This window comes from Plectropomus leopardus, chromosome 7 (assembly GCF_008729295.1).
Source record: "Plectropomus leopardus isolate mb chromosome 7, YSFRI_Pleo_2.0, whole genome shotgun sequence".
In the NCBI taxonomy this organism is placed as follows: domain Eukaryota; kingdom Metazoa; phylum Chordata; class Actinopteri; order Perciformes; family Serranidae; genus Plectropomus; species Plectropomus leopardus.
The window spans coordinates 27,245,640-27,269,943 of NC_056469.1; the positions used below are offsets into that span (position 1 = coordinate 27,245,640).

A 24,304-nucleotide genomic window follows, 5' to 3' on the forward strand; every position below is an offset into this window, starting at 1 on the left:
TCAGCTGTACCAAACTCTGAATCACACTCTGCCTTTGTGTCCTCTTTCAAACTAATCTGCAAATCAACCTTCTCTCCGTTTCTCTCTAGTTAATACCTCAGATCTCCTCCCTCTCCTGGTTCACTACCATCGTGCCTTTAGCTCTGGTGCTGAGCATCACCGCAGTAAAGGATGCCACAGACGACTATGTAAGCATTATTTTGAAGCACCTCGGACACAATTTTTGCTCCTGGCAGAATAATGTCACAGTGAAATACAGCGCATTATTTTTTAGCAGACTCATAATTGGCCTCTTAAATGTGATGACCTCGACTCAGCTCCTGTAAAACTCACACTGTTGTTTGTCTCCTGCAGTTTCGTCACAAGAGCGACAACCAAGTGAACAACCGTCAGTCTCAGGTCCTCATCCGCGGATCGTGAGTCTCCTGTCTTATAATTTACAGCCACAGCTTTGTCTCCTAAACTAAATCTGATGATTATGAAATAATTATTCAAGTTTTATTGGCTTTTCTTTGCAAGGTTTCCTAAATCACAACAATTTCCTAACTTCTTTAACTCTCAGGGACTGCACTTTATTCATCAGGGTAAAGGGGGAGAGTTTTTTTTGTGGTTTTTTTTTTATCTCATGACCCTCCCCGGAGCGTCAGATATTTTCCCCTGAGCCTCCTTGAATGACTAGTGAGCTTCCCTCAATCATAAATAACCATATTTCAGAGTTTCTGGCTGATAAATGGTGTGATTTTGGACATTTTTAAATAAAACATGCCTTTTAATTAAAACCTACTTGGAGGTTTGGGGTCATTAAAAAGCAGTGGGAAGATTTGGGAAATTTTGATCAATGGAAATGTGTGGGAAACCTGTAAAAAATACAGTATTTTAAAGCTGGATGTCCCTCTCCTATGACAAATCAAAGACATAACTACCTCCCAGTGCTAAAAAAAATACCTTGTTTTGTACCATCCTGTCCCCTCTCATAAATAAATAGCAGTCCCTTAAATTAATTTACTCTTTGTCTCCGTTTCCCTGTTTCAGGCTTCAGAATGAAAAGTGGATGAACGTTCGAGTGGGTGATATCATTAAACTGGAAAACAACCAGTTTGTGGCAGTAAGTGTGTGTCCAACCCAGTTATCACTGGTCCAGCAGGGCTCATTTTAATCAAGTGAATTAAGCGATGGGCTGTTCAGGGATCCGCCTGCAGCTCTCTAGTCTGTTCAAATATGCACATGATCATGATGGGTAATTCTACTGTATTGTACATGAAATACTGTAATAGATTTCAGTACAGTATGTACTCTATTAGGCAACACGACTTCCTGTTAATTACTAACTTGTTTGCAGATGCAAATACTATCAGTTTTATTATCACTGAGCCATCTCGGCATTAATAATTCTGTCGCTGTGCCGTGCAGTGTTTGCTAACCTCAGCTATTGTATCTATTTTCAGGCTGACTTGCTCCTGTTGTCCAGCAGCGAGCCTCACGGACTTTGTTACATCGAGACAGCCGAGCTGGACGGGTCAGAAACACGCACCTTCCCGTCAACTTGCAGTACCTCGCAATCTGCAGAAGCAACAGGACACTACATTTAAATCACTGTGTGCTGTGTTATCTTACAGAGAGACGAATATGAAGGTTCGTCAGTCAGTCTCGGTGACGTGTGAACTGGGAGACCCGAACAACTTGGCTTCGTTTGACGGTGAGTTTTGAGGAAATGAATTGTTGTGCCTTTGCACCAGCGGTAGCTGTGTCCGGAGGCATAATGTTTTTGGGTTGGTCAAAGGTCAAGGTCACACTGATCTTGCGTTCTTCTCATTCTTGTGAACTCAAAAGAACACCTAGAAGGAATTTCTTCAAATTTGGCTCAAACGTTCACTTGGACTTAAGGAAGGTCACTATGCCCTTGTTTAGCTCATTCTTGTGAATGGAATAAATCAAGAACACCTTGAAGGAATTTTTTTCAAATTCGGCACAAATGCTTGAGCGGTTTCAAGAATTCACTGTTTAGACTTTGCTGGTCAAAGGTCACGGTCATGCTGACCTTGGATCCATCTCTTTCTTGTGAATGTTATATCTCACAAACACATGGAGGGATTTTCTTTAAATCTGACATAAAGGTTCACTTGGACTCGAGGATGAACTGATTAGATTTTGTTGGTCACAGGTTAAAGGTCAAGATCTCTATGACCTTGGGTCAGTCTCATTCATGTTAACTCGATATGTCAAGAACAACATGAGGGAATTCAAATTTTACTCAAATGTCTTAGTCTTACTGAACTGATCAGTATTTGGTGGTCAAAGATCAAGGTCACTGTGACCGCATAAAACACAAACACAAAACTCAACATCAGAACTCAGATCAGAATATTTGGTCAGATACTGAATTGGTGAGCATCCATGTTTTCATAGACATGAATGTAAACTGCAACTGTGTGCAGACGCATACAGCTGCACGGTGGCAACTCCACTTTTCTTTCGATTTCCATTTTTCTTTTTAATACAAAGGTCAACAGCTTTCGGTGTTCAGCACAAAGGTTATCACACCCTCGCACATGAACCACACACTCTTTCTACCTTCCCCTGCCAGCATTGAACAACAGCCTATCATCACCCGCCCACTAGTCTCACAAAACGAAAGACACCTGTGTCAGCGCAGCGCACCCACACACTCCTCACCTGCTGCGGGAAATGCATTACTGCAGCAAATCAACCCACACTCTGCTTCATATCAACTTACCAAAGGTGTGTGTTTCAGCCTTTGGTTGTGTAATGTCACATGGATGATTAATTCAACACTGTATCAGAATCAGAATCAGAATCAGAAAAAGATTTATTGCCAGGTATAGTTAACACAATACGAGGAATTTGTTCTGGTGGGGTGGTGCAACATAAATATAGAAAAAAAAAAAAAGATAAAAAAGAAAATACAAATATAAAATATAAAAAGTACGAGTCTTACAGTGCAAAACAAAACAAGTAACACAAGTAACAGTGTAACAGTGCAAGAAACAGAACCATGGAATTAAAGTTATATACAAGAATGTTTGGAGTGCAAGATATATATTGATATTTACATTGAAATTCACATTTATACAGGTTTGAGTGCAACTTACAGTTAGGAAAAAAATACTAGTGCTGTAATTGTATTTATGATCTAGCATCTTTATGTGTTTGTGTGTGTGAAGGTGAAGTGGTGTGTGAGCCCCCCAACAACAAGCTGGACCGTTTCTGTGGGACTCTATACTGGAGAGACAAGAAATACGCCCTCACCAACCAGAACATGCTGCTGCGAGGATGTGTCCTCCGCAACACCGAGGCCTGCTACGGCCTGGTCATCTTCGCAGGTGTGTCTGTGTGTATTTGTGTGTAAAAGCATGAATGTGATGTTGATCTAACCTCCTCTTGTTTTGTCCCAGGCCCAGATACCAAGCTGATGCAGAACAGCGGTCGAACCAAGTTTAAGCGTACGAGCATCGATCGGCTGATGAACACTCTGGTCCTCTGGGTAGGACACCCCAAACCTCTCACTTTCATGGCTCATACAGTCACTATTTCAGGACATGAGCTCAGTGCCTTGAGTCTAGTTTCATATATCTCCTCTGTTCTATCTGAATCTGGACTCAACTCACCAGAGATCCAAATGTAAGATATCTGATTGTGCTCTTTCTGACCGTGTCTGTGATGTTTCTCCATCTGTGTGTGTGTGTGTGCGTGTTTCTGTCAGATCTTTGGTTTCCTGGTGTGTATGGGCGTGATTCTGGCTGTGGGAAACGCAGTGTGGGAGAGAGAGGTGGGCTCCCTGTTTCAGAGCTATCTGCCCTGGGACCCTCCTGTGGACAACTTCATGTTCTCTGCCTTCCTCTCCTTCTGGTCCTATGTTATCATACTCAACACCGTGGTGCCTATCTCTCTGTATGTCAGGTGAGGAGAAGTCCCACTGTGCAAAAAAAAATGTGTATAGAGGAGTGGAGAAGTACAGATATGGGGGTGTTAATCCGGATATCTTAGCAGATAGCAAATCTGTTTATATTACGGCATTTCCTTTTACATCGGTGCCCACAAGGGAGGACCATGACCACCCTGATACAGTTGCCATTTAAACCATGTCAGTACAAACAGTCTCATGCACAGCAGAGAAGCAAAACCTTAGTTACGTTCATGGTGCACTAGGCAGTTTTAAATCATTTGTTATAGCAAAAATGTATGTTTTCTGGGGAGGTACTGAGCATACGACAAGATAAATGAGGTTTGGATTATACTGCGCGAGTTGTCTCCAAGTTTTTAAACTGATGTTTATATATAGTTTTACTGTTGTTAAACATGGACTCTGTTTACTTCCATGCATGAAGAATATTTGTCTTGTTTTTATTATTTTTTTTTTTACTGTCAAGGCATGTGAGAAAACAATGTTTTCTTTACAAATTTACACATGATGAGTTATTGATATACAGATGGTTACTTTGCGTATGAAATATTCTTTTAAGAGGCTGTGCTAATTTTTTAAGTTAGTGCCAAGTTAAGTGGCTCTAGACAATCGAAGGACCCACCAGCCTCAAGCATCTGTTGGTACCAACCACGTTGGAATAGCTGGTGGGGGTGTATATTTCAAATTAAAAGTTAAATTTTTAAATTAAAAGTAAAAATAAAATTTTACTTTGGAGCCTCATTTCCAGGTCGTCAATTGCCGAAGCTTTATGGTTGGGAGTCGGACTAAACTGCTAACCCAGAGTGTTGGTATTTGACAACCTGAAAATGAGACTCAACAGTCAACAGCACCTTTAAAGTTGACTTGCGCCCTGTGGCTCCGTACAGTGGCCCATGCACAGAGGCTACGTCCTCGCCACAGCAGCCGCGGGTTCGATTCGGGCCTCGGCCCTTTGCTGCATGTCATCCCCTCTGTCTCCCCCTTTCACGTTGAAACTGTCCTATCAAATAAAGGCAAAAAAGCCAAAAAAAAAAAACTTTAAAAAAGGGAAAAAGGTTGACTTGTGACTCTCTCTCTCCTTTTCTCACCCGTCTGTGTATCAGTGTGGAGGTGATCAGACTGGGCCACAGCTACTTCATTAACTGGGACCAGCAGATGTTCTGCTCACAGTGTAACACAGCGGCTGAGGCCAGGACCACCACTCTGAACGAGGAGCTGGGTCAGGTGGGCATCAACACTGAGGCAGCAAATACAGTCTGTGTGTCGCACTGATGTTTCATGCATGTTCATTTTATCGTCTATTCTGCCCATCTCTCCTTCAGTCATAATTGTTTCTGATGCTTTTCATAGTTATTCAATAAATAAGTAAATTCTTTAAAAAGAATCAATTTCTTTCTGTTTTTTCAGGCAGTTTTGCAGTAACTGAGTTATAAAACCGTGTGTTTCATACTGCACAAATGAAATGCACCTGCAGACTAAAAGGAGTCTAAATTCAGAGACGAGCAGACTTCACATGTTGGTCTGAAGAATATAACGCTCTCTGCGGCTATAATTAGTGTTAAGCAGAAACTGTCAAAAGAAATCCCCACTCTAAACGCATTTCATTTATGTCAATCAAATATACCCTTTTTCTCAAATTACAAGTTGAGAAGATAAATTTTGGTCTAGGTTAAGTTTTTTGTTTTATTTCACAATGGGACAGTGTTTAAGAACATAGCTTTAATCTTACTTTTATAATAGTTTTACAGTAATAACTTTGTCTTTGTATTTGTAAATTTAATAAAACCATTTCATTTGTTCCCTGTAGGTTGAATACATCTTCAGTGACAAGACTGGAACTCTCACTCAGAACATCATGAGCTTCAACAAGTGCTCCATCAATGGACAGACTTACGGTAAATGCACGCACACTCACAGACACACACACACACACACACACACACACACACACACACACACACACACACACACACACACACACACACACACGCAAATACACACACTTGCCACTTTATTAGGTACACCTACACAGTCTATTGCAATTCAATTCAACACGTTTGCCATAAATTCTGTCAGCGTATCCTGATACAAAGGTTCCTTTGATATCAAATTAGAGCCCCATGAATGTGGCATTGTCACGTTATGTACTTAATGTAAAGTTATGTTGAATAGGTGTAGGAAAAGAAACTTGGTGACATTAAAATGTACCTTAAAATGAGACAAAGTTCACTTGGTTCAACAGTCTCAAATACTAGTCTGCGGGGGAAAGTTCTGTATTTGTCAATCCCATCTACCACACCTTTCTACCTGCTCGCAGACTTTTGATAAATATACTGTTCCCTTACTCTCGTCAGCACATTGGTCATGTGACCTTCTTGATTTTGATTTTTAAAAAAACATTTTATTAGTAACTCAAACTTTTGTTATCTTTATTTTTATTTATTAGATATATTTCTGTCAAAGACAATGTCAAGAATTTGTAGACTATGCACAAATTACTGGCTCATGATTAGGTGTTTCATATACAAATTGTGGTGTCTAATGTTTCAAAGGTAACATAAATACAACCAGTACATGAGAACAGTCTTTACAAAGTTTATAATGTATCCGAAATCAATTGTACGTTTATTGGTGAGGTCACGCTTAAAGGTGCACATTACGTTTGTCCTCCCTACTTACTTACATGATGAGGCAGAATATTGAAAACACCTCTGAACATGATGCAGTCTAAATACAACATCATCATTAACTATGACCTTAATGTTGAAGAATATAATTGAATTAACACCTCTGTGACAGTGTCAGCAAAACCTGGACATTACAGTCATCATTAAAGTAGACTTTATGGACTTATGGCAGAACAGTTGCATCAGTGTTACACTGAATTGTGCAGGTGTACCTAATAAAGTGGCCAATGAGTGTAACGCCATGCACACGCATACAAAAAATATAAATCACAGTCTTACACGTTTGTGTATTTTACATTTAGGTGAAGCAGCAGACCCGCTGGGACCTCAGCCAAAGGTCAGTGACCAATTTCCTAAAACACACATTCATACAGTGCAGAACATAGGTACTACTCTTAGTTTGTGGCGTATTATCAGAGTCTCTGACTTTCCATTTATCCTCAGAGATTAGACTTCACTCCCTTCAACCCTCTGGCGGACCCCAATTTCTGTTTCTATGACGACACCCTGCTAGAATCGGTGAAAGTGGGAGACGCACACACTCATGAGTTTTTCCGGCTGCTCTCCCTCTGTCACACCGTCATGAGCGAGGAGAAGAGCGAGGGTGAGCGAGGGAAGGGGAGAGGGGGATCTGGGAGGTCGAATGCAAACATTGGTACTAACACACCATCTGTCAGTTATTTATCGTCACTTATTTGTTGTCATTTTTATGTGTCTGACCAGGAGAGCTGGTTTATAAGGCTCAGTCTCCAGACGAGGGCGCACTGGTGACAGCAGCTCGAAACTTTGGCTTTGTGTTTCGCTCCCGAACGCCTGGGACAATAACTATCACAGAGATGGGACGACCCGTCACTTACACTCTGCTCGCCATTCTCGACTTCAACAACATACGCAAGAGGATGTCTGTTATAGGTGATCAGAGATCATCATTTTTAGTTTATGAAAAGTCTTGACATTTGTTGTTGTGTATTCAGATTAAAGAAAAGTGGGTAGTTTTTTTTTAATTAAACAGATGAAATCAGATTTTACAAAAACTATCTTCAACTAACTTTAACTATTTCCACATATTTAGAGGGATTCTGCAATGTGATGACCAGAATTTGGGTGAAAATCACTTTAAACCTACCGTAACTTTATCTTTTAGATGCCTTTAAATGGGAACTCTTGCATTTTTCAATTAAGAACCTATTTTTCCATGTTTTGTGTCCTGTGGAAACAACATTTTTTTTAAAACTGGTCCAGTGGTGCTGCAGGTCGCAGCAGTGAAAATGGCTGCAATGTATCCATTCAAGACAGGTGCACACCAACAATTTACGTCTATTAAAAGTGTTTTTCTTTGCTAGTGACAGGCTCAGATTGTTATTATGAGTGCCTGACACATTACAGAAAAGACCATACAGAGAAATGAACCACTTTTTCATACCTCAAAACCTTCTCAAAAACATTTTTACTTTGTCAAAATCAGCTTAAATTCAGCCATGACAGAATTTGGATCCCCGTACTACAGGGCTGTCCAAACTTCTTTGAATGGGGTCCAGCGTAGCTCCTACTTGATGCATGTCTATAAACATTGTAATAGTCCTTCCATTGTGAGGTGAGGGGAGAAAATGCAAAGTAAATTTTGCTATTTAACCAATATTGTGTTATGGGCCACATATAGTACATTTTTGAAGTCAAGCCAAGGGCCGTTTCATATTAACTCAAGGGCCACAGTTGGTCCCCGGGCTGCAGTTTGGACACTCCTGACCTACTAAAATACTGTTTCTCAAGGGCAGTGGGCTGTGATGGACTGACAGTGTAACAGTATACCCTCTATTGCTATTGCATCTATTGTTTATGTATTTTATTTCAATAGTAATGCAGGCGCCCTAGGACTTGATTGTTATCTATATATCTGCAAAGACATGCATGGCTGAGTCGTTCAAGTGGCATACTCACTGTTTGTCTCATACTGAAAATAAACGAGCACTTCAATAGACATAAATTGAAGACTGCCGGCTGCAGCATCATCTGTCAAAACTGAACCAGTTACAAAAAATGTTGCTCCCACAAATCACTTAGACACAAAAATTAAAAAAAGTGTCCAGGTTGAAAAATGACAGAGTTCTCCTTTAACACAACTAGAACTGGCCCTCATTGCAGTGGACTCTGATAAATTTAAAATTGAACGTGTAAATCAAAAATGTGTATCTAAATCGAGATCCACACTCCCACAAACTGACAGGAGAAAAGCTATTAGTTATGTTTACATTTTGTTCCTCAGTGAGATTTCACTGTGTGTTCCTGTGGTTGGATTTCTTGTAAAATGCTGGAAAACTGCCCAGAAATCGGCGGTCATAAATCACCCTCGCCTTAGCAACAACTTAAATCTCGCAACAGAGCAGCAAGACCTCAAGGCGCAGTCATATATCAGTGCCACAGACAGCATGTGTTTCCCAAGATGGTGGCGGGCGGGCCCCCACCCATATTCCAATTCACATTAAAAAATAAATGAGTCACACTGGAAATGTTTTTGTGCTTTTAGTATACATACGGTGCAAGTGTTAACAGTATCCTGTCCTAAAACCATAGAAATGTCCTAAAATCCTAGAAGTATCCGGAAATCACAGAAACATCCTAAAATCCTAGAAATGTCCTATAATCCTTGAAAATGGCCTGAAATCCTTAAAATGTCTTGAAATCCTTGAAATGGCAGCAGACGTTTTATTTTACAGAGGAGCACAATGGAAATAAGAGGAACAGCAGCTTATGGAGCTGAGAGCGAGAAGTGTTGATCTTTGAAGGCGATGGAAGGGTTGTATGGATTTCTTTGAGTGTTTTGTCTTCATTTTACTGTTTTTTATTTTCAGTGCGTAACCCAGAGGGCCGGATCTGTCTGTACTGTAAAGGGGCCGACACTGTGCTGCTGGAGAGACTCCACCCCTCGAACCAGGAGCTGATGAATATCACCTCAGACCACCTCAATGTGAGTAAACACACATATTAACTCCTGGGTGGATGGATTGAGCTGTACTGCCATCTAGTGTCCTCACAAACTTAAAGACAGCTGTGACATCCAAGTCTTTATGGATGAGCCCTTTGAAATAGACCTGATTTGTTTTAAAAGTAATGGAAGAAGGCAACAAGCAAGAAATTATCCAAAAATGAGCAAAACATTAGCAGAAAGACCGTGGGAATCTTGTCAAAATTAGCAATAAATAAATAACTCAAATAAACAAACAAATGGGAAAGTAAAAATAAATAAATTTAGAAAAAAACAAAAAAAATCTCTACTAATTTCTTGTAAGATTTGGGATATTTCTTGCCAAGTTGATTACTGTCATTATTTAATGTGGTTTTAAAACTCATGTTTTCTTTAGCGTTTCTGGTATGAGAGTTGCCAGTTTGTGGTTTTATCTTGTGGTTTTATTGCCTTTTTTATTATTGTCTTTTATGTCATGTTTATGTTTTATGTTATTTAGGCTATGTTTTATCTATTTATTGATGTACAGCACTTTGTCCAACTCTGTTGTTTTTAAATGTGCTTCATGAATAGATTCGGATTGGATTAGATGGTTTTTTCAAATGTTTTTGAAAGAGAGCAGTTTTGCTTCAAAGAATTTAAAGGTTTAAATACTTGTAAAAAAAAGAAGGTCTGAATGCAGCATAAGAAAAGTGATGTTGGTCGAAGTTTCAAAGGATTAGATAATGGATATCACCATAACGTGCCGTTCACTGTCATTTTTTCCAAATACAAGAAAAGAAAATTTAAAGTAGAACTAGGAAAAAATGCCCAGAAAAATGTAGTTAATATAAAAAATGATGAGAGATGTTCTGCGAATTGCAAGAAAATAATAAATTGTGACAGAAAAAATAACATAATAATAACAGAAATTAATATATGTCATATTCCTGTGTTTTTGCTGCATCATCGGAGTGTGAGTATGTATGAATGGTTACTGAGTAGCAGGTGGCACCTTGTACGGTAGCCTCGGCCACCAGCATGTGAATGTGTGTGTGAATGTGACATGTAGTGTGAAAGGGCTTTGAGTGCTATACAAGCGCTATACAAGTACAGTCCATTTACCACTTACCATATCAGCATGTTTGTACCCGTCTGTGTAAATTTATTTGGCTTTAGGAGTATGCAGCAGATGGTTTGCGGACACTGGCGCTGGCCTACAGGGACCTGTCGGAGGATGAGTGGGAGGCGTGGTCAGAGAGCCACCGCTGCGCCGATAAGGCAGCCAGCTGCAGGGAGGACCGACTGGCAGCTGCTTACGAGCAGATAGAACAAGACATGATGGTCAGTGGTCTGACAGTGTGCATGTCCGTGTGTGGTTTCTCTGTGTGTCTGAATCTCATTTTCTTTGCGTGAAACAGGAAGACATTTGTTTCTCACACAATTTCTGCAGAGGTTCTTCTGCAAACTGAATAGAAATGGCACTTTTAAAAAGGGAACTTTAGGTTTAGCTCTAATTATTTGGGGGAAATTCCTCTTTTTTAAGTGCAGCAAAACAAAACTATGCGATCCCCCCCTAGTGAAAGATGTTGCTTCACTGATGGCTGACTTAATGATTTGAATTGATAGGAAACCATTACAAGTCATTAGCTAGAAGTTGCTTTTATCTCCTTCTCCCTCCGAAAATTCCCTGCCAGTTTGATAACTGGAACCTTTATGTATGTGTGTGTGTGTGTGTGTGTGTGTGTTGGTATGTCTAGCTCCTGGGTGCCACTGCTATAGAGGACAAGCTGCAGGAGGGTGTCCCAGAGACCATTGCTGTCCTCTCTCTGGCTAACATTAAGATCTGGGTTCTCACTGGAGACAAGCAGGGTGAGACGACACATATACACACACTTTCAGAACCTGGTTTGCACGTTTATAAAGCACCATTATTTGCAGAGGTCCAAACAAAGAAATACTAAAAAGCGGTTCAGAACATCTATCTATCTATCCTGCAGCCATGTTTGTAATGTCTGCCGCACCGATATGTTCATACAATCTACCCATTACATTGACATTGCACCCCGACAGAGATTTCTTAAATTATCTGGAGATAGACCAAATATATTGTACTAGTCTACTTGCCCACAAAGTCAATGTGGATATGCTGAGTACACCAAAGTTTTATGTTATGGGTCTCCAGCATTCGGAAACTGCTGGATGCTAATTTGCATATGTTGGGCATTTTGCATAATTTAACTAGTGTGTATAAATGTGCATAATCACATATACTGAAAGTACTGCTTGGCCAATTTGGACATCATCTGGTTGGTTTTGGGGTTTCTTTGAGGATGATGAATCCATTCCTGATCAGTTTTTATAACACCTGTAACTAGCATTCATATAATTCTCTGTTCTGATAATTTTGGATATAATTTTGTTTCAATTATAGTGCTTTTCATAACTAATTAGTTATTTCAAATATAGTAAATATACAGAGTAAGTTACCTGTCTGATCCAGTGATTTCAATGTCCTCTAAACCATCTAAATTTAATAGAAATTAATTCTAAATCAGCCCAAACGCAGGTAAAATATGCAGACGTCTATTTTAAAACATAAATACAGAATTTTGAAAATATCAGAAATGGATTCAGCGTCCCCAAAACCCCCAAATAATGTCCAAAATGGCAAAGCAGTGGCTGAAATACTATCGATATATGCCATTATGCAAATTATGTATATTATGCAAATTGCCCACCATATGCAAGTTAGCATCCGGCAGTGTCGTTATGTTGGGGACCAATATTATACATTTATAACATAAAACTTTGGGGTACTCAACATTTCTGGGTTCACAAATGCAAATGGACTATACTTCAATTTAGCATCTTAACATTATTCCACGTGTTTTCTATCATAGAACTGTCATCCACTTAAAAATCAGAAAAAGCAACATCAAGATTGTATGCCTTGGACAAAGAATAATTGATCCAGTTTGTAACGGAACTATTGTATTCAAAGATGCATCAAAAATGGACAACGTTGCAAAAAGGACACAGAAAGTGAACAGGAGTAGCAAGATGATGGACTGTATGATTACCTATAAGCTTTCATTCTGGTATTAGTTATAAATATTTGTGTTTACCTCAAAAACAAGTGTGGACTGACCATTATGATATCAAGATGTAGAAGACTCCCCTCTCTTTCAAACCTGTAGACTATGGCATGCTCACTGATGCCGTAAGGGTTCAAGTCAAAGAAAAACTTGCATTTATTTTGCTTCCAGCTGTGAACTGACTCTTTGGTTTCTGAATTATTTCATTTTTGGCTGAAATGCATGTAATGGAACCATGTTTTTTTGGAAAAGTGGTGTCTGTGATCTGATCTTTAACTTAATGTCCTTATTAAAATTGCAGTGATAATGCATTTTATGACTTTTTTATGTTGTTTTTTGCATGTTTTTATGTGATGTTGTTGTTAATGTATTTTTTATACTCTTTTATGCTCATTTGGGCAAAGCAAATTCCCCTCGGGCCAATAAAAGTTTCATTCATTCACCTTTAGCTTGTTACAACTGTCCGTCACACTGGCCAGGAGCCCATTGTTAACAAGTGCAGGTCTGTGTGCCAGCCATAATTACAGTATTTTATTAATTTGTAGTGGCACATGCAGGAGAAGATGATGTAATTGGACCACTTATAATAATTATAATGATCACTAATAATAAAAATAATCGAAAAAATAAAATTAAGATGTTAAACTTTTGATCCATCTGAGCTATCAGTCTGGCACCTGTTCACAAATCTGCAACATGTTCAGCTGAAATGCTTCACTCCAGTAACCCTCTCCTTTTTTCTCACATAGAGACGGCTGTCAATATAGGTTACTCCTGCAAGATGCTGACGGATGATATGACGGAGGTGTTCATCGTCAGTGGACACACGGTCCAGAGCGTACGGCAGGAGCTCAGGTCAGTCTGCCCGGTGTCTGTGTTTCTTAACACTGTAGGATCCACACTGAACGAAAAATGACAGAAAGCAGGTGCTGATAAGAAAATAACCAAGAAGTGAATGCATGATTGGAGTGAGTGGGTGTACTACTGAGCAAGACTCACTGAACAATATCCATTGTTTTACCCGAAATTTGATTGAATTAAATCTACGCTTAAATCAGCACATTCTCTAAAAGCACAGCTCTATAAATGCACCGTTCCTTCCAAGTGTAAATTTTATAAAGTCAGTTAATTTAATACTAAAATAGTTAGTAGTTTACACACATAGTGGTTTCCCTTAAGAAGGAGAAAATAATCCACAGTTTCTAGTGTGAAAGCGTCATTTGTCAAAGATTTTGTCCCGTTAATGATGATGCTATTATTGATGCTTCTGTAACATTCTGCACAATCCTGCCTTGTTTTAAATTTCACTCTTTTATTTTTTTACTTGGAATCAGATTTAATCTCAAACAATACAGTTTGACTCCAGTTTTTTGTTACTTTCAGTTTACACACATAGAATAGACACCAACACAATGAAGTAAGTAAGGAAATGGGCAAAAGTGCAAAGGTGCAGAGCTCAAATGATACTTAAATAAACTGTATTAAAAGGTGGAACCACTTCCTCTCCCTGTAAACTTTATGTATTGAATGAATTTAATTCTCCCAGTAAGGTCTGAAAAAAAATCTTTTTATTTGTTTTTTGGCAGATTAGATGCTTTCCAAAAGTCAATAAAGTAAGATTATGTAAAATACTTTGGGTATGTAAACGCACATGTTAGAGGATCACTATATTTATTAATCTCTAATCAGAATGATTTAAATCAAACTGAAGAAATACTGTCCATGTAACCGCAGCACGTGTTGATTAGTGTTCTTACAACTTCTGCTTTGCTGCATGCTGCATGACCACACACTGTATTTCCCTTCATCATTACTCTTAAAAGTTTGCTCTGCCTTAATATTGCGCACTACAGTTCCCATAGCTACTGTGAATTGCATAAAATAGTGTTGAGTTGACTGAAGTTGTGCTTACTGTATTACCATTACAACAAAAGTTGTCAGGAACTTACTGTGGTGAGCTCATAGTGCTACGGGAAACACAGGACAACACACGACAAAGCACAGTGATGAAACCTTCAGGGGGACCTACTGTGTTTTTCTTTATTTTTTTGTCATAAAAGTAATGTTACAATGTCAGATGTCATATTGAACACGGTGAAAATTTCAAATACTGAGGCAAACCTATATACAAGTAATTGCTGTCAACAAATACCTCAGGCTTCATACCGCAATACCGCTCTGGATAGTCCATTTGCAATATTTCTTTTACTTTTGAGACAGCTGAGTTCTGCTTTTTTCATATGGTCATGTGATTCAAGCAGGCTACTGCAAGTGTTACGCATCACATACACTGCTACATGTAGCTACATGCTAACATCAAGGACACATGTAATCATGGATGTAAATTCATTTCTCCACGATTTTGGATCATATTCCCACTGGATTAGATCCAATTGTGGAAATTCTGGTTAAAGATTTTACTTTTGATTTTTCATAGTAGAAAGTGCTGCTAAACTCTGTTACAGTCATTCCCCAGCTGCAAGCCCACTGCTGCATGTGGATACATGCTAATGTCAGGAAAACATGTAATCTTGGTTGCTAATGTTCCTAATTTTTCCCGATTTCAAATCATAATCCTGCTTGAATGTATCCAGTTGTGAGAGTTTGGTTTAGAAGTTTTATTGGTGATTTTTCATGGAAGAAAGTGCTGCTAAACTCAGTTAGTCATTCCCCACTAGCAGGTGCACTGCTACAGGTAGCAACATACTGTTGTTGTTTTTTTTCCCCCATATTTCAAATCATACATACACACATAGATTTGGGTTAATACGCTTTCATTGGTGATTTTCCACAGAAGAAAGTGCTGTTGTTCATAGTTACTGGTTCCCACTCTGTACGTACACTGCTACATATAGCAACATGCTAACATCAGGGAAGCATATAACCCAATGTCAATGTCGTTAGTTTCTCACAGATTTCGGATCACATGTGTTTAGACGCTTTTACTGGTGATTTTTCATGGTAGAAAATACAGCTAACCTCTGTTACAGTCATTAACGGAGGCTGCAGTGATGATTCAGAGATGCTATAGAACCAGAGTTGCTGACCTATCAGAGCAGACTGGGCTTTTTTTGGGAAGTGGGGTTAAAGAAACAAATGCTAAAGCGCAGCATTTCAGAGGTGAAAGAGATCAGCTGTATTTTGGCAAACTAATGTGGAAAATTAAGTTATTTTTTTTAAAATTACAGCATGTAAATATCTTCTGGAAGAATCTAAAATACAAAACAAAATGCAAGTATGAACCATAAAATAAGTATAATAGGTCCCCTTTAATATAAATAAAATGCTTTAAAATATCATGAATTAAGTAGATGCTCAACTTTACACCAAATTTATTTTTAAGGGACAAAGGTTTACCATTCAAGAGACGAATAGACTAAACATTTATAGCACCATTAAGTCATATTGTGACGTTGCCTCGATGTTATTTGTTCAACACAAATAAACATACAGAGCGCTGCCATGATTCAGGTTTTATAAAGAGATCGGCTGAGTGCTGAAACATCAGCATCAGGATCACGACTCACCACGGTCAGTTTCCTCTCTGATACCCCTAACAATTAACCTGCTCTTTTTCAATTCTTCCAGCTCCCTTTTTTTTTTATCTCTGATCTGTTTTCTCAGCTGTGTATATTTTCCTTCTCTGCCATTCCTCTCTCATCACACCTGTTTTTTCCTCTACAATCTCATGTTGTGTTTTGCCTCTGTTTTTGTGTCGCAGACAAGCTCCGCTGATGTCGAGTTGTTTGTCTTCCCTGCAGGAGGGCGAGGGAGAGGATGATCGAGCTTTCACGAACCAGGGATGGAGAAAAGGAGGAGGGGATGGAGGGATGCTTCATGGGCAACGGGTTTAGAGAGGGGCGAGAAAGAGATGGTACAGGAGGAGGGAAACAGCTGCAGAGCCCCCCTCCTCCTCTTCCTCCACCACCTCCCTCCAACCTCATGGACAACATCTCTGGAGAGTTTGCCCTCGTAATCAACGGTCACAGTCTGGTACGAATAACACGCCCCCCACATTCACATACGGTGCACATAAACAAATAAGCATGAGACTTTGAAAAAATAAACTGTCAACTGTCGGTAAAAAGTAAGTTGCCTGAAATGTGTAATTTACTTAAAAAACAACCCTTTGAAACCTGGATCGACATCACTTTTTTGTGCTGCATTCAGACGCACACACAAATTTGCTTTCTTTTGAAAACATGGAGAAAAGTCAATGTGCATCTTGGCAAGACATGTTATGCACATTGCAATTTTTTGTCAGTTTAAAAAATATATGTATTGTAATTATCATAATTATATATTTAAAATTATTTTACAGAAATGTTATTATTATTATCATTATTGTTTCTGTTGTTACTTTTTTCTTGTTCTTTTTTTTGTTAATTTTCTTGTACCTTAAAAAAGGCTATTTCATCTTAAATTGCTCACCGCATTCTTCCCTTTTTTTTTAAAAAACATAAATCAAGCCAATTTTGTCAGTTTTCAAAGGTTTAAAGGGATAGTTCAGATTTTTTTTTAACTCTAACCATTTATCATTAAACTTTTCAACGCTCCCTCTTTGATAGGCTCATGCACTGGAAGCAGACATGGAGATGGAGTTCGTCTCGACGGCGTGTGCGTGCAAAGCGGTGATCTGCTGCCGCGTCACCCCGCTGCAAAAAGCTCAGGTGGTGGAGCTCATCAAGAAACACAAGAGGGCCGTCACTCTGGCCATAGGAGACGGAGCTAACGACGTGAGCATGATCAAAAGTGAGTTGTTCAGACGTGGAGGAGAGGAGGAAGTGTAACTGGATTATTTTTGAGATGAAGGGAAAGAGAGAAGTAGTGTTTGGCCATTGTGGGTGTCGGTGTCTGTCTACCTTCAGTGGAAATTCTCAGCAGAAGTGTCGTAGAAGTTGTTTATCTAACATGGTGTCACTACTAATGATGAAGGCTGTGTGGAAATGTGTATTGCAGTCGGTGTGATGTCTTCACCAAGTTAGGAACTGATTTCTTAGTGTCTTAATTGTGGTAAGTGTCCTCTTCAACTCTATTTTCCCACAGATTGATTTCTCATAAGATCTCAGACAAGCAGCAACCCACATGACTTTATTTTGGTGGAAATCCCCAACATAGCGAATATTTTAGGCTGACCTTTGGTGAAGTGTGTACAAATCTATCAACATGACATCTTGAATATTTGAGTTTGATGAAATGTTGCAGCCACAACAACATGGAGTCTTACAGCGCTCATAACATATAGCGTCATTGCAGGAGTTTTGGTTAACCCAAAGTTCTGTTTCTCTAAGTGTGTTTGTAATATTCTGTGTTTTGTAAGTGTTGCATCATTTTGTGTGTTTGTCTGTGGATGTATGTCATGTTTCCATGCATATGGGCGCATTTCTTCAAATGAATTGATGTAAGCAAAAAGCAGAAATGCAGCCAGTACAACAGGGATCACACCCTGTGATTTATGCTCGGCAATTTGCATTTGTTTTTTTCTAAGGCATTATAATAGGTAACTTATTAATGCTTTATTGATAATAAGTAATTAATAAGAGCAACATTTGGGTTGCTTGCTTGATGAAAAGATGTCTGGCTGGTATTTATCCTTCTGAAACGCATTATTGCACTTGCTTTGTCTTTCTAGCCAGCTCTTTAGGTTTTTAGGAACGTCCAGTTGACTGTTTTATCTCTCTCTTTTGAAAATGTATTGCATCTGGTCCAAAATCCCAATTTGCATTTTCTTTTGTTGATTTTCAGAAAATGTAAATAAAGATTTCCCTACAACTATATGTTTTGAAGACATCACAACTTAAAAGCACTTTATGAAAGGTTTTTTTATTAGAACGTGGAGCTTTATTTTCATTATCTAGATTTGCTTTCTCCTCCTTATCCCTGAAAGTATGGTGACTATTTGCTATCAAAAACCCTACATAAAAAGCAAAAAATATAATTTCTGTTCTTCCAATGTCAGCTTTAAATTGCCTACATTTCTGTCATTTTCTCTCTGTGTCTGTCTCTCTCCAGGTGCTCATATCGGAGTTGGTATCTCAGGTCAGGAGGGGATCCAGGCCGTGCTGGCCAGTGACTACTCCTTCTCCCAGTTCCGCTTCCTGCAGCGCCTCCTGCTGGTGCACGGCCGCTGGTCTTACCTGCGCATGTGCCGTTTCCTCTGCTACTTCTTCTACAAGAACTTTGCCTTCACCATGGTGCACTTCTGGTTCGGCTTCTTCTGTGGCTTCTCAGCACAGGTCAGAGAGAAGAGTTCATGAGGACATCTTCTGTCAACATTTAGGGCTTAGGAAAAATACAAGCATGATTTTTACTTTGTCTGTTGTCCATCTCCTCTCTCTCACGTAGACGGTGTATGATCAGTACTTCATCACTCTCTACAACATCGTCTACACCTCGCTCCCTGTGCTGGCCATGGGGATATTTGACCAGGTCTGTTCAAGCCAACAGCATGCTCAGCATACTCTAAAATTAAGAATGTCTGTAAATGTTTCTGTCTAAGCTGTCATCAGCCATGGCAGCCGTAGAATAAATAAAGATGAAGATATTTTTTTGCTACACTAGAGAGGTAATGTTGGTCTGTTGGTCCGACTTGGAGCAGACTGAAACAACAATGGTTGGAAATAGGGATGCACCATTTGTCAATTGTGGCCGATAGTGATGCTTCTCATTGTTGTTGTTGTAAAATTTGATGTTGTTATTTGTTCCCCTTTTGTGCCAGGGAAACAAAGAAATCTTCATTTAAAAACAGTTTTAAAATCATTCCACCCTTCATTACACAATCTGTGAGTGAGAAAATAGTCACACACATTTATGAAACATCCTTTAAAACCACCTTTTTTTACATGAAAAATCTATTTTTAAATAACTGCTGAAAAAACCTAAATATCTTTATTCCCCCACTAACATCTATTTTATATTGCTGAGAAAACAAGAAATTTCTCCTTCAAGCAACTGTATTTATTCAAGTTTCTCGCCCAAACTAAAATTTCACAAGATGTCACTGTACACATCATGACATCATTATAATTTACGTCACCCGATGCTCATCTTTACTGAATAGCGGTTAAACACATCATAAGGTAACTCAATGTAATCTCCTAGTTCTTCTGTCGATGTCAACAAGGATTTGTTGTGAGCAGTGTTGCATTGCGAAACACTAGTGTCAATCTCCTGACACGTCAGTAGAGTTTACTGCATCCTTTCATCCTGAAGTCATCCCCTCAAAGAACTCTGTTTGTCCCAGACATGTTTTCTGTTGTCCCCAAGGACAATGTTAGATTTAAGCTCTGCTTTTTAGCCAGCTGAAAATTAATGTGACACAACTAAAAACATTGATCACTGTGCGTGTCATCATAAGGCAAATATTGAATACTCCAACGTGTGGCTGATAAATTGCTGCATCCCTTGTAGGAACTGCCATGAAATGTGGTGCATATATTCATGGTCCCCAGAGGATGAAGCTTAGTGACTTTTATTATCTCCTGAGTTCCCCTCTAGTGCCACAATAAGGTTGACATTTGTGGTTTTGGTGAAAAAGTGTCAAACTACTGGATGAATTGCTATGATGAATGCTATTGACAGTTTGGACAGACGAGATCTGGAAGTGTCACTGTTGTAGGCTCTAGATATAGGCACTTACTTTATTAAACAATATTTTTTGACCACAGTGTAGCAGTTCGAGCTGTTTTAGTAAATACAGCTCACTTCCTCTCTTCTTGTAGGATGTTCCTGACCAGAGGAGTCTGGAGTATCCAAAGCTGTACGAGCCCGGGCAGCTCAACCTGCTTTTCAACAAGAGAGAGTTCTTCATCTGCATCGCCCAGGGCATCTACACATCAGTGGTGCTGTTTTTTGTCCCCTGTGCCGTCCTCTCCTACGCCACTCAGAGCACCGGAGTTCCCCTCGCCGACTACCAGACCTTTGCTGTCACCACGGCAACAGCTTTGGTCATCGTGGTCAGCGTACAGGTGTGAGAGAAGTGGAGTGATGTTAGCTTTTCTCACAGCTATATTTAACTCCCATCTGTTCCATCATGGTGTATTAACTGTCCTGTTTTCTGCATGTGTGATTACGTAGATCGCTCTGGACACAGGCTTCTGGACTGTTATCAACCATGTGTTTGTGTGGGGCTCTCTGGGCTGCTACTTCACCATCATGTTCGCTCTGCACAGTCAGACCCTCTTCAGGATCTTTCCCAACCAGTTCCACTTTGTAGGTCAGTTCCCTCCTCTCGTGTTTGTCTGTTACACACACCCACCCACACACACATGCACACAAAGATTAGCTCCTGACAAATACAGAATTTCAGTCGACGCAAACAATCTTTCTGTAGTCACCGTCTGAAATCCTTTCAAACATCAGTGTAATCATCATGTCCAGGTGCTTAAAATCTGGGTGTATACAGTGTTTGTGAATTCCTGACACATCTTTGCTCATGTTTGTGGTTGTGTGTGTGTGTTTGTGTGTGTGTGTGTGTGTGTGCACAGGTAGTGCCCAGAGCACGTTGTTGCAACCAGTCGTGTGGCTAACGATTGCACTGGCAACAGCAATATGCATAGTTCCAGTTTTGGCATTCCGCTTCCTCAAGGTGGACCTCAAACCTCAGCTCTCAGACACGGTGAGAAAACAAAGTTTCTAACGCAGATGTGTCCATCTTCTCCAATGCAACATGTATCCTGTCTGCCAAACTGGTCTCAGCCAATGATTAACTGCAGGCGTACAAATGATTCATCTGAGTGCCTGTGTGAGAATGAGTTCAAGCGGACCGTGACTGATCTAATGCATTGGAAATGCTCTGCAAATATTGATTTATTCAGTGAACCCTAAATGCACAATTCCCTTGTTGATTTGTGTATAGTTTCTAAACAGTCACTACTGCAGGCCAGATGCATAAACTGTGAGTGTGCACAAAAAACATTAGGGGGGGGGGGGATCACCAGAGGCCCACAATGCAACATTATTACAATACTTAAGTCACGATACAATACTATTGCGATTTTAGATATGTTGCAATATGCTGAGAATGGCAATAAAATATATTGTGTTGTGTGAAGGTGAAAAAATAAGGATAAGGTTAAACATATGTTTAAAGACCGTTAACATTATTAAGTTGTTTGGCACTTTCACTTATGTAATTTTTACATAATGGTCTACATGGCGCTCTGTAAAATGTCAAAGGCACATTTAAAAAGTTTGTTATAAATTGTTTGTGCATGTTAAATTTCAGCATTTTAAAAAAATTGAATTCTCCCAATTAGTGTTTTTTTAATTGTATCCCTGTAGTGTTTTATAAAGTCAGTTTCAACACTAGTGCGATACCAGTGAATAATTGATCATCTTTTTTACATTTAATAATAATGATAATTGAGATTTGAATGATGATCTGCAGATAAGGATGGATTAGTGATGGGACACAGTGATTGAGAATGCTCTATCTTTACCATATTTCTCATTGACAGGTCCAATATCAATATGCAAAGGCATGTTTAAGGGTATGTCTACATCCATTTATGGTGAACAGTAGGTGTGGAAAGGTGTGGCTCAATCATGTGTGCCCAGTTCCAAAACGATTGAGATTTGCAGACATAGCATGACTTCATAAATCTGATTAAAAGAATGCATATCCCTATCAATCAATCACATTGTCACATGAAATCATATAAAATACAATTTCAGTGACATATTTGTGTAATATTTCTGCATTGTTGTTTAAACTTTTAGTCATGAGTCTACACAGGCTTTTATGCATCTAGACCCTGGTGTCTGGCGGTAGGTTTTGGTTGTAAAAGTACAAAAAGTTTGGATGAGATTGAAGATTTGTAGAAAAGTGGCAGAATTGATCAAAACAACTGAAATATAACTTGGCATAAAGACTAAAAACTCCTCCTCTGTTCCCACTCCAGGTGCGCCACACTCAGCTGGTGCGGCAGAAGAAGCGAAAGCCGGTAGGTCGCAGCATGGGAGGAGCCTGGCGTGGGACGGGCAGTGTGTCAGAGGGCCGTCTGGCTCGCGGCAGCTCCAGGAGGTCAGGCTATGCCTTTGCTCACCAGGAAGGATTTGGAGAGCTGATCACCTCAGGGAAGAACATGAGGCTGTCGTCTCTAGCCCTGGCGACCTTCGCCTCCAGACACAGCTCCAGCTGGATCGACACACTCCGCAGGAAGAAACACACTCACACTCACACTCCCCCCAGTGCCTCTGGGGAGTGCAGCCCAGCGCCCAGTTGTCTCTCTGGGTCGGTCCCTCCGCTTTCAAACTCCTCCTCTGTTCTGGGCGGCTCGCAGGACACACCTATTGAAGAGGAGACAGGCGCAGCACCAGCCCAAAATACACAAACTGTTCCAAATTCAGCTTCACAAACCTCACCAGCTTCAGCGCCATCTTCAGAAGAAGCTGCACCTGAGAGTTCAGCCCAGGCCCTTAATGCTGGCACCCTCACCCCCGCAGCAGTGAGACACCAAGGGGGAGACTCACCTGGAGGCTGGACGATCACTCTGGGCACCGTGCAGGTGAGCGGATAGTATTTCCCATTCATGTATTGATAAAAAAAAGTGAAAGCACGTTTGATGGTGTGAACAAATCCTCCCGCTTTCATTCCTTCAACCACCTTCTTGAAAAGTTGGTGTTCAATGTTTGGACCTATCCAAAAACCTTTTTATACACAAGGCTTTGATAATGTTTAAAAGCAGGTTGGTTTCTTCTTCCAACCAGACATGTAGGCTTTTGTTTTTCAACATGCATCTCAAATCCAGTTTGTGCACGTTTCGTTTCCATGACAACAGATGGAACCGACTATAGACAGGCAAGAGGCTGCATGCCACAAACTGCTGTAAACCCCCAATTGAGGCACATATTCTGAATGCACTGCATACATGTCCAAAGGAAGCCCCCAAAACTCAATTAATACCTCCATATCCATTTATCTGTTTGCAGTCACTTATCCAGGGTTGTGTTGTCGGGGCAGCAGGCTGAGAAAGTACTCCCGTTGCCCGTCTCCTCAGCAACACTTTCCAGGTACTCCTGGGGCATCCTGACGTGCTCCCAGGCCAGATGAGATATATAATTCCTCCAGCATGTTAAAGGTCTGCTCCATGGCCTTCTACCAGTTGGACATGTCTGAAAAACCCCTAATGGGATTCACCCAGGAAGCACCTTGATCAGATTACCCGAACCACCTCAACTGGCGCCTTTTGATGCAAAGAAGCAGCCGCTTTACTTTGAGCTTCCTCCAGGTGTTTTGAGTGTCTCACCCTATCTCTAAGGCTGAGCCCAGCCACCTCAGGAGAAACTAATTCAGCTGCTTGTATCTACAGTCTCATTTTTTCGGTCACTGCCTAAAGCTCATGACCATTATCCCCCAGGAGGAGCTGGGAAGAGGGACATCTGGAGTACTTTGCTCACCCTGCTGCTCCCACAACAAGGCCCTGGATAAGTGGATGAAAATGGATGAATGGATATGTTAGTGGTATTCTAGCTGGATAGACCAGTAAATCAAAGGCTTTGCTTTCTTGGTCCGCTCCCTCTTTACCACAACAGTCTGGGGCAGCACCAGCATCACTGCTGAAACCACCTCTCCATCTCATGCTCCATTTTACCGTCTTTCATGAACAAGACCCTGAGATACTTGAACTCCTTCACTTGAGGCAGTAACTCTCTC

General features: G+C 40.1%; 1 protein-coding gene across 1 annotated transcript in view; it reads left to right on the forward strand.

The window, feature by feature from the left end:
• The window catches only part of atp8b2 (ATPase phospholipid transporting 8B2), a 39,300-nt gene that overhangs the window by 13,599 nt on the left and 1,397 nt on the right, over positions 1-24,304 (forward strand). The window contains exons 5-29 of the mRNA XM_042489797.1: positions 90-188; positions 355-416; positions 1,033-1,105; positions 1,446-1,516; positions 1,617-1,696; positions 3,183-3,341; positions 3,414-3,502; positions 3,722-3,909; positions 5,026-5,146; positions 5,730-5,817; positions 6,912-6,946; positions 7,054-7,213; positions 7,333-7,521; positions 9,459-9,574; positions 10,730-10,894; positions 11,311-11,422; positions 13,398-13,503; positions 16,410-16,641; positions 17,217-17,400; positions 18,661-18,884; positions 18,994-19,077; positions 20,370-20,615; positions 20,725-20,863; positions 21,135-21,265; positions 22,551-23,156. Of these exons, the coding sequence (XP_042345731.1) occupies positions 90-188; positions 355-416; positions 1,033-1,105; positions 1,446-1,516; positions 1,617-1,696; positions 3,183-3,341; positions 3,414-3,502; positions 3,722-3,909; positions 5,026-5,146; positions 5,730-5,817; positions 6,912-6,946; positions 7,054-7,213; positions 7,333-7,521; positions 9,459-9,574; positions 10,730-10,894; positions 11,311-11,422; positions 13,398-13,503; positions 16,410-16,641; positions 17,217-17,400; positions 18,661-18,884; positions 18,994-19,077; positions 20,370-20,615; positions 20,725-20,863; positions 21,135-21,265; positions 22,551-23,156 (3,759 nt within the window). The remainder of the gene's footprint in view (positions 1-89; positions 189-354; positions 417-1,032; positions 1,106-1,445; positions 1,517-1,616; positions 1,697-3,182; positions 3,342-3,413; positions 3,503-3,721; positions 3,910-5,025; positions 5,147-5,729; positions 5,818-6,911; positions 6,947-7,053; positions 7,214-7,332; positions 7,522-9,458; positions 9,575-10,729; positions 10,895-11,310; positions 11,423-13,397; positions 13,504-16,409; positions 16,642-17,216; positions 17,401-18,660; positions 18,885-18,993; positions 19,078-20,369; positions 20,616-20,724; positions 20,864-21,134; positions 21,266-22,550; positions 23,157-24,304) is intronic.